This window comes from Sceloporus undulatus, chromosome 1, assembly GCF_019175285.1.
Source record: "Sceloporus undulatus isolate JIND9_A2432 ecotype Alabama chromosome 1, SceUnd_v1.1, whole genome shotgun sequence".
NCBI lineage: Eukaryota > Metazoa > Chordata > Lepidosauria > Squamata > Phrynosomatidae > Sceloporus > Sceloporus undulatus.
The window spans coordinates 319,288,442-319,302,283 of NC_056522.1; the positions used below are offsets into that span (position 1 = coordinate 319,288,442).

The window sequence follows — 13,842 nt, forward strand, 5'->3', positions numbered from 1 at the left end:
GGACTCTGAACCAATCAGAGGCCGGCTGGAGCTATAAAGATTCTGAGGCAGTTGAGAGAGAGTGAGAGTCGGAGGGGGTTGGTTGAGTGAGGTTGGAAAAGACTAGTCCCGAGAAGGGTTATAGTCTTGAAGTCTCTGAGGGGACGTGTGTTTAAACGAGTAATTTGATCTTTTAGACCAAGGAAGGCCTAAAGATTAGGAAAAGGGTCGCATCTGAGTTTCTGTAAACCTCTGCAATTGATTGATTAAGAGACAAGTTCACACACAGCTTATTATTGACAATCTTTTATCTGTTCTGTTTTGATGTGAACTATTAATAGATTTGGGAATGAGATGAGATGTAAATTGGTGCATGTAAATATGTTAAAGCCTTATCATAAGAGAAAATGTTGTGTTATACGCCGTCAAAGAAAAAGAAACTCGATACTTGGGTTATGTTGTAGTGTAGTGGAAATGTCAAGGCTGAAACTTCTAAAGTAGAAGCCATTCTTAAATTGGCCCGTACCTCTATAAAGAAAGGTGTTCGATCTTTTCTAGGATTAGCAGCTACTATAGAAAATTTATTCTAATTTAGTAGCCTTGCCCGCCATTGTCCGTTTAACCAAAAAGGACAGGCCTACCAAAGTCATCTGGTCAGATAAGTGTGTAGTGCATTCAAAGAACTAAAACACCTGATGACTACGGCTCCCGTTCTAATGGCTCCAGACTATAAAAGACTTTTATAGTTACAACGGACGCCTCTAGTTGGACTGGGCCGGCAGTATTAAGTCAAGAAGAGACGATGGTCAGATACATCCAATACTATCATCATTAAAAACTCCTCCCAAGAGAGAGACACTTAGCTACAACAGGAAAGAGTGCATGGCTATAGTATGGCTGTTACAAGCTCAAGCCATACTTGGGTGTAGTGGGGAAGAAAGTTCATAATTAAAACAGATCACTCTTCCTTGTGTGGCTAAACCAGACTAAAGATGTAATAATAACTACTGCGGTGGAGTTTAATTCTGCGCAAGCTTCGATTACTCCATCCAGTATGTCAAAGATAAGATAATTAGTAGCTGAGGTCTTTCTAGACAGTTGAAGAGGGGTAAAAGAAAGTAGGAAAAAGAGAAAAACAATGTATAATGGTTATTAAACAATATCAATTTGTCTATTATATGGTAAGTATATAAATGTTGTTAATAAAAATATGTTATATAATTGGGGTTTCATTAACCCACACAACCGTTTGGTTATAGGGTCAATGAACCTGTCAAAGGGGAAGGTGTGTGTGTGCTCGGAATCTTGAGTCAGCCACTCGGAGCCGAGGACTCTGAACCAATCCGAGGCCGGCTGGAGCTATAAAGATTGAGGCAGTTGAGAAGGGAGAGTGAGAAGTCGGAGGGGGTTGTTTGAGTGAGTTGGGAAAAGACTAGTCCCGAGAAGGGTACAGTCTTAAGTCTCTGAGGGGACCGTGTGTTAAAACGAGTAAATTTGTCTTTTGACCAAGGGAAGGCCAAAGATTAGGAAAAGGGTCGCATCTGAAGGTTTCTGTAAACTCTGCAATTGATTGATTAAGAGACAAGTTCACAACAGCTTATTATTGACAATCTTTTTCTGTTCTGTTTCTAAAATAAACTTATTTATTTATTTACAATCAATCTGCTTGGCCTAAGTGATGGTTTTTGAACACGCTACCAACTATATATTTGAGGCTAGATATTGTAATTTTGTACCTCATCATATAGAAGGAAGATTGTTACAGTGATAACACTGTCTATTATTTGATTGACGTGCCTACAAATTGGAAAATATTTTCCCAGCCTTGGTCCACCTCCGCCTCTTCAGGTGCTGCAATCTCCATAGTGGGAAGATTTTAAGAAGGGCTACCGACTTGAAAGAAACTCCCACATTAATACTAGAAATACAATCAGGTAATTTTTTCACCTGACCTGGTCTATATAAGCTAAAGCTCGGTAGATTCCAGATTCATACCTTAAGTATCTAAGTCCACTTCTTCAGTGCTGGCCAATGGCTGAATGCATTCCGATTACACGGCTTGTTTGGACACAGCCATTCCCGACCAGAATTCCCGGGGGATGGAAGGCTATCTAGATAGGCACAGACTCTGTGAAACACAACTTGTTCAGAGAAAGAATAAAACCACATGTAAATAATCTTGCTATCATTTCAGTTCTTGACTAGAATTATCACTCTGTCACTCTAAAAGTCTTCCCAGAATTTCAGTTAGTTTTAGAGCAAACACTGAAATTTTACAGGCACAAATTATATTATTTGGGAATAATTTGGCATGGTTTCCACACAATCATTTCCACTGCAGGTCTGCTTATCATTGTCACTTCTGAAAGGCAGCTGACATGCTGTGGAAAGTCTTTGCACAAGAGTCTCAAATACGTGGTGGCCATGCTATATGGTATTGATGGCAAAGGGTTAAGTCATCATGCTGAGCCTCCACCAGTGGTCCTGCATGATCCCAATACTGGCATCAATTACCCCCGGCTCTCATGAGGCTTCCGTTTCTCTAAGAGTGACTCTGTGCTTCTGCTATTGCTGCTGGATTAGTTAACCATACCATTTTTCTAATACATCCTGTGGCTAGAAGAGAAGCAATCAATTTCATATCAAATCATATTTTTCTAGCTTTTATTTCTAGAAAGGACTATCCAGACATCAGTACCTTAAGGACCACATGGCAGCTATTCGCCTCTTATTATCAGTTTTTAAGGATTTAAAATACTAGAAACCAGAGAACACTGGACAAATGTCTGTGTTTATATCTGACAACATTGTTTTTGTAGGAAAGAAGTCTCTCAATTTTGGATCGTTGTAATGAAAGGAAAAGCTAACAGGCCCAACAATCTGAGGGACATTCAACAACAACAAAAATAATAATAATAGGTTATTTAGTGAGGACAGGGGCAGGGAAGTGGTAAATAGCAAAACGGCCATATCTAGTAGCACCAGTTACATATACAACTGGCTGGAGTTAATCCAGCATAGCTTCCAAAAACACAAATAGCCTATGTTTCTCTAGAAAAAAAGGAGAGGCTATTTTTGTCTCACTGAAGTGCATGGATATTTGTTCTTTCCCCAAAGGTTCACCTCAAAAAGAAAAACAGTATGTTTAAAAAACAAAAACAAAATTGAACTTGCACTTCTCAGATACAATTTCAGAAAGCAGGAGTTAATGTGAATTCTGTCTTCTGGGATGCTTCTATATTCTCATACAGACTTTGCCATTTACCTTAATTCATTAATATGGCATGCACACATTAGAAATCAATAAAAGTGGACCAACTTCAGCAACAGCATGCATTCATATTTCTCCACCCTGTAGGTGTCTGGTTAAGCTTTTCTAAAAGGGCATGGGGAACATCCATAACAAAGACAGAAACAGAGCATGCATTTCAAAACAATAAGTATAGCTTGCTGACATTTGACTCTCCTACGGTTTTGTAACAGGTATTTCACATGATGTGCCCAGGTCACTTTGCTATGAGCAAAAATAGGGAGTACCACCAATGCACAGCTATTAATCATTTTTTAAACAGAAGTATTTCCTTTGAAAGTAAATGCCCCTTTCTCCCGATTCTTCTTAGCCACAGATTCTTTGGATAGAAAACCAGGGCACAAAGAATCTTATGGGAGGCAAACTGTTTTGGGAAACTGACTTTCTGAGGATGTTTGCATCCAAAGACATCCCAAATTATGGATATAAGTGGGAAAATAAAGGGTAGATTAACAAACATTCAATAAAACCCTGACCTGTCTCCCCATCCACTTACTTTATTTCATTTTTCCTATTTGAAGAAAAATTTATCCACATTTCAAAACCATCACATGCTTTTGCCTTACTAAAACTTTTCTAGGAGCTGAGGGTCATTCTATTCAGTGCAGTCTTAGAAACTACAGTCCTGCCCATAGCTCTTTGCATGTCTACTTACTCAAGACCACCCAAAACTACAATTCTAATTCACTCCTGGAACACATTTTTATTTTCCCACCTTTATCCATGGAAGTAGACACCATTCAAATTAAAAAATTTGATAAGAACTATCTACTAGAAACCCTGCTTTGAGACTATTGTGGAATTTATTTGATACTGCCTTTCATCCAAAACAGTCCCTGATGAATCATTACTAGCTAACTAAGCACTGAGGTATAGTCAATCAAAAACTTTATTTTGCTCTTAAACCAATGCATCCAACAACTCCAGATGTTAAATCAATACCAAGAATCTCCATCTCTCCTTCTCTCTGCCATACAACAAGGTAACTTGGAAGTATGACTCTTACCTGAGTGTATGTGTGTCCCAGAACAGGAAAAATTCCTGAGCACTTGACACTTCACAGTCTAAATGTGCTTTCTAAGATATGTAAAGAAAAGCCACCCTAATTTTTACTTGATGTATGTTGAGAAAATACCTTTCAGATGCCCATGCTTATCAAACAGATGCCTTTGCAACACATGCCAGTTATGACACACCATGCCCTGACCTTTTAATGGTCACCTATGGATGGAAAGAACAAGCATAACCTACATTCAAAGGTGTGCTTGACCAAGACAGCTAGGAACATCTAGGAGGGTCATACTAAAAAGTACAAAAAAAAAAAAAAAACCATTCTAAGTCCCCAGTCTCGGAGCACATTAAGGATGGTCAGCTGGCCGGCCAGCCAAAAAAGAGGGCTGCTCTGCAGGCCACTCAGCAGTGGAGCATTACAAAATATGAGCCAGATAAGAAACCACACTGCAGGTTGCCAGCCCTGTTGTGCAGTGAAAGACAAAGGTCACATGACAACTTCAAAAGTGCAAGTGGAAAAGGCTATTCAGAAAGCACTAGATCAGCCATGTTAAAGACGATCACACTGACAACAGTAGATGGAGCTGTTCTCTGACCAGAGAGACCCAGCAATACAAATTTGTTGGTCAGTCGTTTTTTTAAAAATGCTTTCATCAGTATCACTAATCTGGAAACATGATAAGACTGAAAGTTCTGTAAACTGGGACTTGTACAACCAACCAAGCAGAGCATTAAAATTTAGGGCACAATAAATGAAGAGAAATGCTTGTTTTGTCCCTTCTAGGAAACCAGTTAATTTCCTTTTTGGATCAGCAGAAAGCAATCAATTATTTCTTATTTAATTTGACTGATATGAATTGGATATTACTGACCACAATAAAATTCCATGCAGCCTCGTTTCCACATCCCACTGACATGAAAAAAGATTCTTTCCAAAGACTCATTATGATAGAACAAATGGAGATAGCTATAGATCACAAAATCTGTATTTCCTGGCCACTCAGACTTAATTTGGTAATTTTCTGGTTTTAGCTATGAAAACAAACAAAAGGGTCCCATTCTTGGGGTGTTATGTACCTGTCATATTTCTCTTGAGCAATATTCAATAACTAACATCAGACTCTCTTAAGTGGTTAAAGTTATGTTAGAATGAAATCAAAACTGTAAATAAAACCTGTGGACATGCTGTCCCATGCCCACCCTTCCTTTCAATTTCTGAACTCCCAAAAGTATGCTACTAATATCAAGAGGACACCATACATATGCAACTGAATAAAACTATTAATAAGAACTTTAGAACAGATGGTGAAAATGCTTCAGTCATTTTCCAAGTCTTTTTTGCCTGACAGGAGGCCAGGTTTTCTATAAAACCTGAGAAAGTTTCTGGTTTTGTTAATTTATTTTTTAAAAAGCCATTCCATTTGCCAGTAGCCTTGTAACAGACCTCCAAAGCTTAGTCCAAAGATATCCTGTCCTGTGGAAGCAGCAAATATAGGTAAAGCATAGGTTTTATTTTAAAATAAAAAAAAGCAAAGCTGAGAAAACAAAAGCATAAAATACACAAAAAGGAAAAAAACACCCTATGCATAGTAAATTGAGGTATAAGGGAGTAAAATCAAGCAAGACAGGCTTTACCATAGCTCAATGGTCTTGCTAGCTAACCTACTAGTACATTTACTGCAACAAAATTTATCTCTTACTAGAGAATGTGAGAAGGAAGCAGAAATAGCCATAGTTATAAAATGCATGTGAAAAGTTTAGAGCAATAGTCACAAACATAAATTAATAAATAAAAGGTTTAACAATCTGTACAAATGACATTGTTGCAGAGGGACCTATTGGTGCCATCTTGATCTTTTCTTGTGACAGTTTTCAGGCTGCGCCACTGTTGGTTTACTTCTGTTTGATCCTGTGGGTTTTTGTTTTGTTTTTGTTTTGTTTTTTGTTTTTAAAATTTTGGCTGGAACAAAAGTTTTTAACAGTCAAAAGAAAAGTGGGCACAGAAAGATTAGTACTGTGACCAGCACATATCTGAAAACAGATGCTTAAAAAGTACTGCTTCTTATTAAAGAAATGATCTTTCTTTCCTGGATAAAAACAAAGTGTTCATCCAAGGCTTCCACCATGAACCTGCCCACCAGTGTACAATTAAGTTTATCTGTCTTAGAACTTCTCCTTAGAGTTTTTATCCATACGTCGCTCAACAGCTTGTAGCAACAGCTCTGAGTATTGTTCCAACAAAGCAAGAGTTTGCTCATCTCCAAAATGCCGAGGACTGGACAAAGCTGAACCACTTCCCTCATTAAGGGGCATGACAACTGCATCTTGCGACTTCACCAACACTTCTTTTTCCCTTTGAAGCTCTTTCCCATCCTTTAGGGATTCTAGCTCTTTTTTCATCACAGAGAAAGTATCTGTCAAAAGGCCAGCAATTTCATCTTTGTCAGCTGAAGACCCTGTGTCAGCAGAAACCTGGTGATAATGGATAGGGGGAGAAAATCAGTTTTTCTTTACAGCTACTGCCTGCCCTACCTACCTTGAAAGCTTGTAGTTGGTACTCTGAAAACTGCGTCAAACCCAGTGTTACCAGATCAACAGTTCAGGATCAGCGCCTATATCTTTGAAGCTGTATTTCAAACTGGGAATTTGGCTGCACTGGATTTGATGCTATTTTCACCCAAAGCCTTCAGGATAGAGACCCCTCCTTTCTCATATGGGAAAATTGCAAGAAACATACTTGGCCTAGGTTTTGTCAGTTGTAGAGTGACTGTATTGTTCCCAGTTCATTTCAAGATAGCTGTCTGTACTGTATAAAAGTTAAAACTTATGTGTGGACAACCTGTGTTCCTTTAAACATTGAAAGACTGCTATTCTCATTGGCCTAAGCCAGAATAAGCAATAGTAAAGAATCATGGGAGCTGCAGTGCAACAACTTCTTGAAGGCTATGTTGCCCACCCTGCCCTAAAACTTACAACTCTCTCCTGGTGCACTCAAGGTAGACAAATTCAGAAGTGACAGTACTCTTAAGTAGCCTTTTAGAAAGTGTAGAATAAAAAAACAATTTATTGAGGTAAGAGTCATCTTAAAACACACTAGGAACAATGCATCAGGCACAGCTAAGGGTGTTTCCTCTTCTTGTTTTCATTTTTAAAGGTATTTTAATAATAAATAATAGCAATAATAAAAATTTATTTGTACTGCACCTCTCCCTGTGGATAGAGGCAGCTTACATGCATAAAGCATGTTACATAATACACATAATTCATAAAATAACTAACAACATACATTAAATCCTCCATCCCCATTTCCAAACAATCCGTAACTTAAATTCCACAAATTAACACAATAATAAATCTTTAAAATCTATTAAAACCATTGGGACATTTATGACAGGGCTTCATGGGATATGGCAAAGGCAAACCACATATTAGGGTTCTAAAAAACATCGGTGCAACAGTCAGTCTGGGAAGGCCTGCTGGAAGAGATCCGTCTTGATGGCTTTTTTGAATCTATTAAGGGTCGTAATTTGATGGATCTCTTCTGATTGGCCATTCCATACGTTAGGAGCGGCCGATGAGAAGGTCCTCCGGGAAACTGTCGCCAACGTTGTTTTAGTAGGCTTTGGCATGTTCTTCCCAGAGGACTTGAGCATGAGAGGCAGATAATAAAGAGATTTTAAAATCTCACCATTTATTTATTTATTTATTTATTGCTGTTGTAGAGCTTCTAACTTCTCTTCCCCCTCCACCCAGCCTACTCTGTTTCCAAAATGAAGCAGAAAAAGATGGGAACACAACTACTGTATCAGCCTTTTAAGCACATTCTCTCAGTCAGTCTCTTGCTTGAGACTAGTTGATCACATTAACGTGTTTATGTTACACACCAAGCAAACAGGAATTCTTACATATTTGTGTGTATGATGGCAAAGGGTCTGGTACATCACATACAGGTCACCTTTGTTCTCAAGCATGTACAAGAATACATGTTTTGGCAAAACTAGTTAAATAATTAACTAGAAGAAGCCTATTCCCTAATATGTGGTGCCTTAATTCTGTAAAAGCATCTGGGACAGATAGGTCCAATAACACTTCTAAATAGTGTTGGGACTAGATCCTGGTAAGGGATCAACAGCATTATGATAAATACCGTATATACTCCACTATCAGTTGACCTCATGTATAAGTCGAGGGCAGGTTTTGGGGTCAAAATTAAGGAGTCTGATATGACCCGTGGATAAGTCAAGGGTAAAACTTAGGAGCATGTGACAGGTGAGCCAAAAGATGAAGCAAAGGGAAACGATGCCAAAGAACTTAGAAAACTGCATCAGGCATAATTGTTTATGCTCAAAGCCTGGATAGATGAGAGGGGTCAGTGCTTCCAGTACAGATTATACTCTTGCCTTTCACCAAGGGATGACTTTTTTAAAATAAGAGCTAAAGTACAGTACTTATATTGACCCATGGCTAAGTCCACTCAGGTTTTTTGGGTCAATATTTTGACCTAAATTTCTAGACATATATATGAGTATATACAGTATATACCATACCGCCAGTCTACTTTTTCTTCATTTTGAAATAAGTATGTGGAGCCCAATCAAGCTGTGGGCTGCTAGACACAAAGAGGTCAAGTTTAACCTTCAGTCTCCCTACTTCCCTCCCAATATACTGTATGTATCCTGCAGAAGGACTTTAAAAAAGGGAGGGGAAATCTTTATTGGCCTTAAAATTAAAATAAATCTTAACATTACAATGGCATTTATCCCAGAAGATTGTTTGATGCAATCGTTTCACTATGTAAACACAATGGCCCCAGTTCTGCACTGACCTTTAAGTAATAAAAAAGTAGAGGGGAACTATCAAGTGGGCAAAGTGCACCTGCAAGGTCATTTTTCTGGGCTCTTGGGGGTCAAAAAAGTCTTTTCATAAATTTATTTTGCTCCAAAATGTTGTCAAATGCTCTCTAAGAGTTGTGGAAGGCATGTCCATCACACGTGGAAGCCCCTTGGTCCCTTCAGAGGTCAAAAATAATTTTTGCAATTTAAAAAAAATATTTTGTCCCCAAATAACTCAAAATGTCCACTAGGGGACAAGAGCTCTACCTCATTTCACAACATCCCTGGACCATTTTAGGCCCAGGAGAGGCCTTTTTTGAAACAATAATTGAACACGGAGAAATGTAAGGTACTGCACTTAGGGCGGAAAAATAAAATACATAGATATAGGATGGGAGACACCTGACTGAATGAGACTACATGTGAACGGGATCTAGGAGTCCAAGTAGACCACAAATTGAACATGAGTCAACAGTGCAATGCGGCAGCGAACAAGACCAATGCGATTTTAGGCTGCATCAATAGCAGTAAAGTGTCTACATCAAGTGAAATAATAGTGCCACTCTATTCTGCTCTGGTCAGGCCCCACCTGGAATATTGTGTCCCGTTCTGGACACCACAATTTAAAAAGGATGTTGAGAAACTGGAGCGTGTCCAGGGGAGGGTGACTAAAATGGTGAAGGGTCTGGATACCATGCCCTATGAGAAACGACTTAGGGAGCTGGGGACGTTTAGCCTGGAGAAGAGAAGGTTAAGAATCATAGAATCATAGAATCGTAGAGTTGGAAGAGACCACTAGGGCCATCCAGTCCAACCCCCTGCCATGCAAGAGGTGATAAGATAGCCCTGTTTAAATACTTGAAGGGATGTTATATTGAGGAGGGAGCAAGGTTGTTTTCTGCTGCTCCAGAGACTAGGACCTGAAGCAATGGATGCAAGCTACAGGACAAGAGATTCCACCTCAACATTAGGAGGAACGTCCTGACAGTAAGGGCTGTTTGACAGTGGAACAAACTCCCTCAGAGTGTGGTGGAGTCTCCTTCCTTAGAGGTCTTTAAACAGAGGCTGGATGGCCATCTGTCGGGGATGCTTTGATTTAGATTTCCTGCATGGCAGGGGGTTGGACTGGATGGCCCCTGTGTTCTCTTCCAACTCTATGATTCTATGTGTAGCAAAATGATATCACATATATCAAATGGCAAAATCAAGGTTTGCTTTTTGAAATTAATATTTTTTTAATGTTTTCAAGCTTTGTATGACTGAATTCATGGATACAGTATCTGTGGATATAGAGGACTAATTGTACTAAACTATACGTTATAGCTGGCGATTAGCTAATTATCACACAGATCCTTCTGGCTTACCAACAGGAGAGCTCTTGTTGCAGTTACATCTCATTTATAGAGACATACATACAAAATAAGCACAGATGTCTGCTCCTAAACAGAAATTTAAAGGACCTGCTTCTGACTTGTTTTAATATAGCTAATTGTACAGTACCATTATAATCTACCAGATCAAATGGAATGAAGTGGTTGCTTACCAAATGGTACAGATTAATGGCTTTGCGCATGCTGTCTTGGAGCTCAGACACAACATGCTTGCAGTGCTCAACACTGATAGAAGAACCTCCTGTGATGGAAGGAAAAAGAGACAAGGTAACACATATACTAAGCAATGGACCCAATTATCATTTTAGTGCTCCCCCCTCCCGGATCTTGCTAGGTAACAAAACAGAGGAAAATGTAGCTACTTCATGCAAAATTACAGTAATGGTACAGAAATATATATATTTTTAAAAAACTCTCCTTCCACAAATGTGAGTCATTCATCCTGTGAAACAGGTCATTGCATAGTATTCACATATATAATTCTGGAGATTCATCTTACTGCAAACATTCTGGCTTCCTAATTTTAGGCTCAGGGCAGAAACAAGGACGTAATTATCTCAATTTGTCTGAGATAGCATCATAGCTCTACAATTACACCTGTGCAAAACTAAACTTCTCCTGCAGAAGGCCTCTACTAGTACAGCGCGCCCACATCATACGCGGGCACGCCTTACGCGGCTTGAGCATACGCGCTCAAGCCACAGGGCGCGCATGGGGTGGAAGGGGCGTGTGTCCCATTCAGTTGAAGGGGTGTGCGCGCCTGTTGCGCCCCTGTGCCACCGTGCATGAGCCCCATTGTTTACAATGGGGCTTGAGCATAAGCGGAATTCGCCTTACGCGGCAGGATCCGGAACGGATCCCCGCGTAAGGCGAGGGCCCACTGTAGTTTTCCCATATCTGCATCTTATGGATTAAGTGAATGAAATACCTTGCAATGGTAGTGGGAACTGATGCCATATATCTGCATCATATGCAGTTAGAGCATATTCAGGTATACAGCAGAATTTCCTGCATTCAGGGAAGGCTGTGTATTGCTAATTACAGTTCTGGATTTACCTCCTTCCAGTCAGGAGGTGTAGCCAAAACAATGATACATAGAGAAAGTCCTGAGTAGAGAAATAGTCTATAAAAATTATATCAGTCTTCCATCCTTTTGTAGGTCAGTAAACTGAGTACCCAGTTTGTTGGGGACAATTGGCTTACAGATTGTAAACCACTTAGAGAATGCTAAGTTCACTGATAACCAGTATAGAAATGTAAATGCTATTGCTGTTACTATAAATTAAATCCAAGTGCAACAGCTCAACTGCATTTTTAGGGGCTGTACAGATCGGCCATTAAGGCCGGCCTGGGGACGTAGTCGGGGCATGGTGTCCACACGGGACACGCTCCAACTTTGTCCAAGATTGCGGCTTGATGCTGTGTGCCATACCATGTGGCGGGCAGCATCACGGTGCTCCTCTGGCGCTACGTCTAGATGATGCAGCACCAAAGGAGCACCAAAAAGTTGCAGGGCTGGTAGCTATGGTCCCCCTTTTGGGACTCAAAAAGGAGTTGCTTTTTGCGGCTTCTTTTTGTTTCACAGAAAAGCAAAATCAGGGCCATGGTATGTAGTTGCTGCAGCCCCAATCTGGTCATAAAAGGGGCGGCTGCAGGCCCCTTAGGGGCAGTCTATCAAGCCCCTGTATTAAGAAAACAATGTGCTATACCTGGCAGAAATGTGGGAAATATTGGTCTAAGCATTAAATTTAACTAAATATTAATGAAGAAAATCCAAATTGGCAACACAGCCGTATACAGTGTGCCCTTTCCATCTGTGGATGCAAAAATGTGGGAGCTCAAGCCTTTATTAATCAGTGGGTGATGATGTGCATTCCTGCGTCAGCATGCCCACAGGAGGGCATCACCATTGGTTAATATGGGCAGGTCGATCTGTGGGAATTCCAATCCATGGATTGGTGGGAAGCTGACTCTAGACTCACTGTAGTTCTTTACATGGCAGTCTTACTGGGATGAGGATCATGAAAAATATTCTGAGTAACCATATTTTGGCAAGATATTACAGTCCCTCATTAATGAGAAGGTGAACAATTTTGTCTGCATAGATGCTGTCCCTTCAACTAGTCAGGGGTTAACACATAAAGGCACACAATGACTGACATATAAAGAGACAAAACAAAGAAGTATAATTTGGCCTTTATTGTGTCCTGCTGTATAACAACTCACATGAGAAAACTACTGAAAATTCACCTCCTGACTACCAAATAATGAATCACTGTAAATAAAGAACTGCATTTTTCTGTATGGGAGAATAAATCCAGGGAGAGGGGTTGATTTGGTATATCATACACAAAGTACAAAGGAAAGAAAGGTTAATGACACCAGCTAATATTTCTGATCCATATATTCTTCTTTGTCTTGTTAATTTAGTGAGACTACAACTGCTTTTGTTATCTTGCCTATTGTTCTTCCTAATTTAGAATGCCAATAGTTCTTTTTGCATGATCTGTGGATTTCTTCCACGATTACTGTGCTGAGAACAGTGAATGCCTGAATGCTCACAAACAGGCAAGTTGTTATTTTATTTAAGTGTCGCAAATTCATGGATGAATTAGCTATAAGGCTTCCGAGGTAGTGAGAATGCACTTGTAAATATGAATATCAGATGGCTGCTGTGGTAACCATACTTCATATTCCATATTATTTTCTTTCATAGATCTCAATGCAAAATATCATGGAGTAGTATGTGCACATTTGGTAGATAGAAAAAGACTGAGAGCAGCTGTGTTAGGTAACTTTGTGCCAAAGTTACATGCAAGCATGTGCCAAAGTTACATGCAAGCCAACAGCAGAACAGAAAATAAGAATTCAGTTCTCCCTCCATCGTGTGCTTCAAAACCCTGTGCTTTATTCATCTGATTGCAGTGCCTTTCTGATAGCCACATTAACAGTTTTCAGTGATTGTTTGCACAACTGCATCTACTAAGGCCTGACACAGCATAACAGCTCTTTTAAGATGAAATTTTAATGCTATTTCATGATGAATGCTATTTGATTGCTATTTTATGGGAAAGGTTTCCTCCAACCCCCAAAGCTGACAATTATCTTTTTTTGTGTGTGAAGTTGTGATGTTTATTCATTACTTAATGTTTTCCGTGATATGTTATAGATGTATTTTATTCCTTATTATTTGCTTTCATGGTACAATAACAGATTAAAAAATAAACTAGAGAAAGATTAATGAGCTTCTCTCCCCTTCTCCTCTGTGACCTACTTGTTTCACATTTTGATTTGTAAAAGGAGAAACAGTAAAGAACTA

At 39.5% G+C, this 13,842-nt stretch overlaps 2 protein-coding genes across 5 annotated transcripts in view; both read right to left on the reverse strand.

Moving 5' to 3' along the window:
• JMJD7 (jumonji domain containing 7) overlaps positions 1 to 13,842 on the reverse strand; it is a 266,369-nt gene that overhangs the window by 22,166 nt on the left and 230,361 nt on the right. The window lies entirely within an intron of this gene.
• The window catches only part of MAPKBP1 (mitogen-activated protein kinase binding protein 1), a 154,320-nt gene continuing 146,268 nt past the window's right edge, over positions 5,791 to 13,842 (reverse strand). For all 3 annotated transcript variants that reach the window (XM_042466693.1, XM_042466682.1, XM_042466675.1), the window contains 2 exons: positions 10,676 to 10,764; positions 5,791 to 6,772 (listed from right to left, as the gene is read on the reverse strand). In XM_042466693.1, the coding sequence (XP_042322627.1) occupies positions 6,464 to 6,772; positions 10,676 to 10,764 (398 nt within the window). In that variant the 3' untranslated portion in view covers positions 5,791 to 6,463. The remainder of the gene's footprint in view (positions 6,773 to 10,675; positions 10,765 to 13,842) is intronic.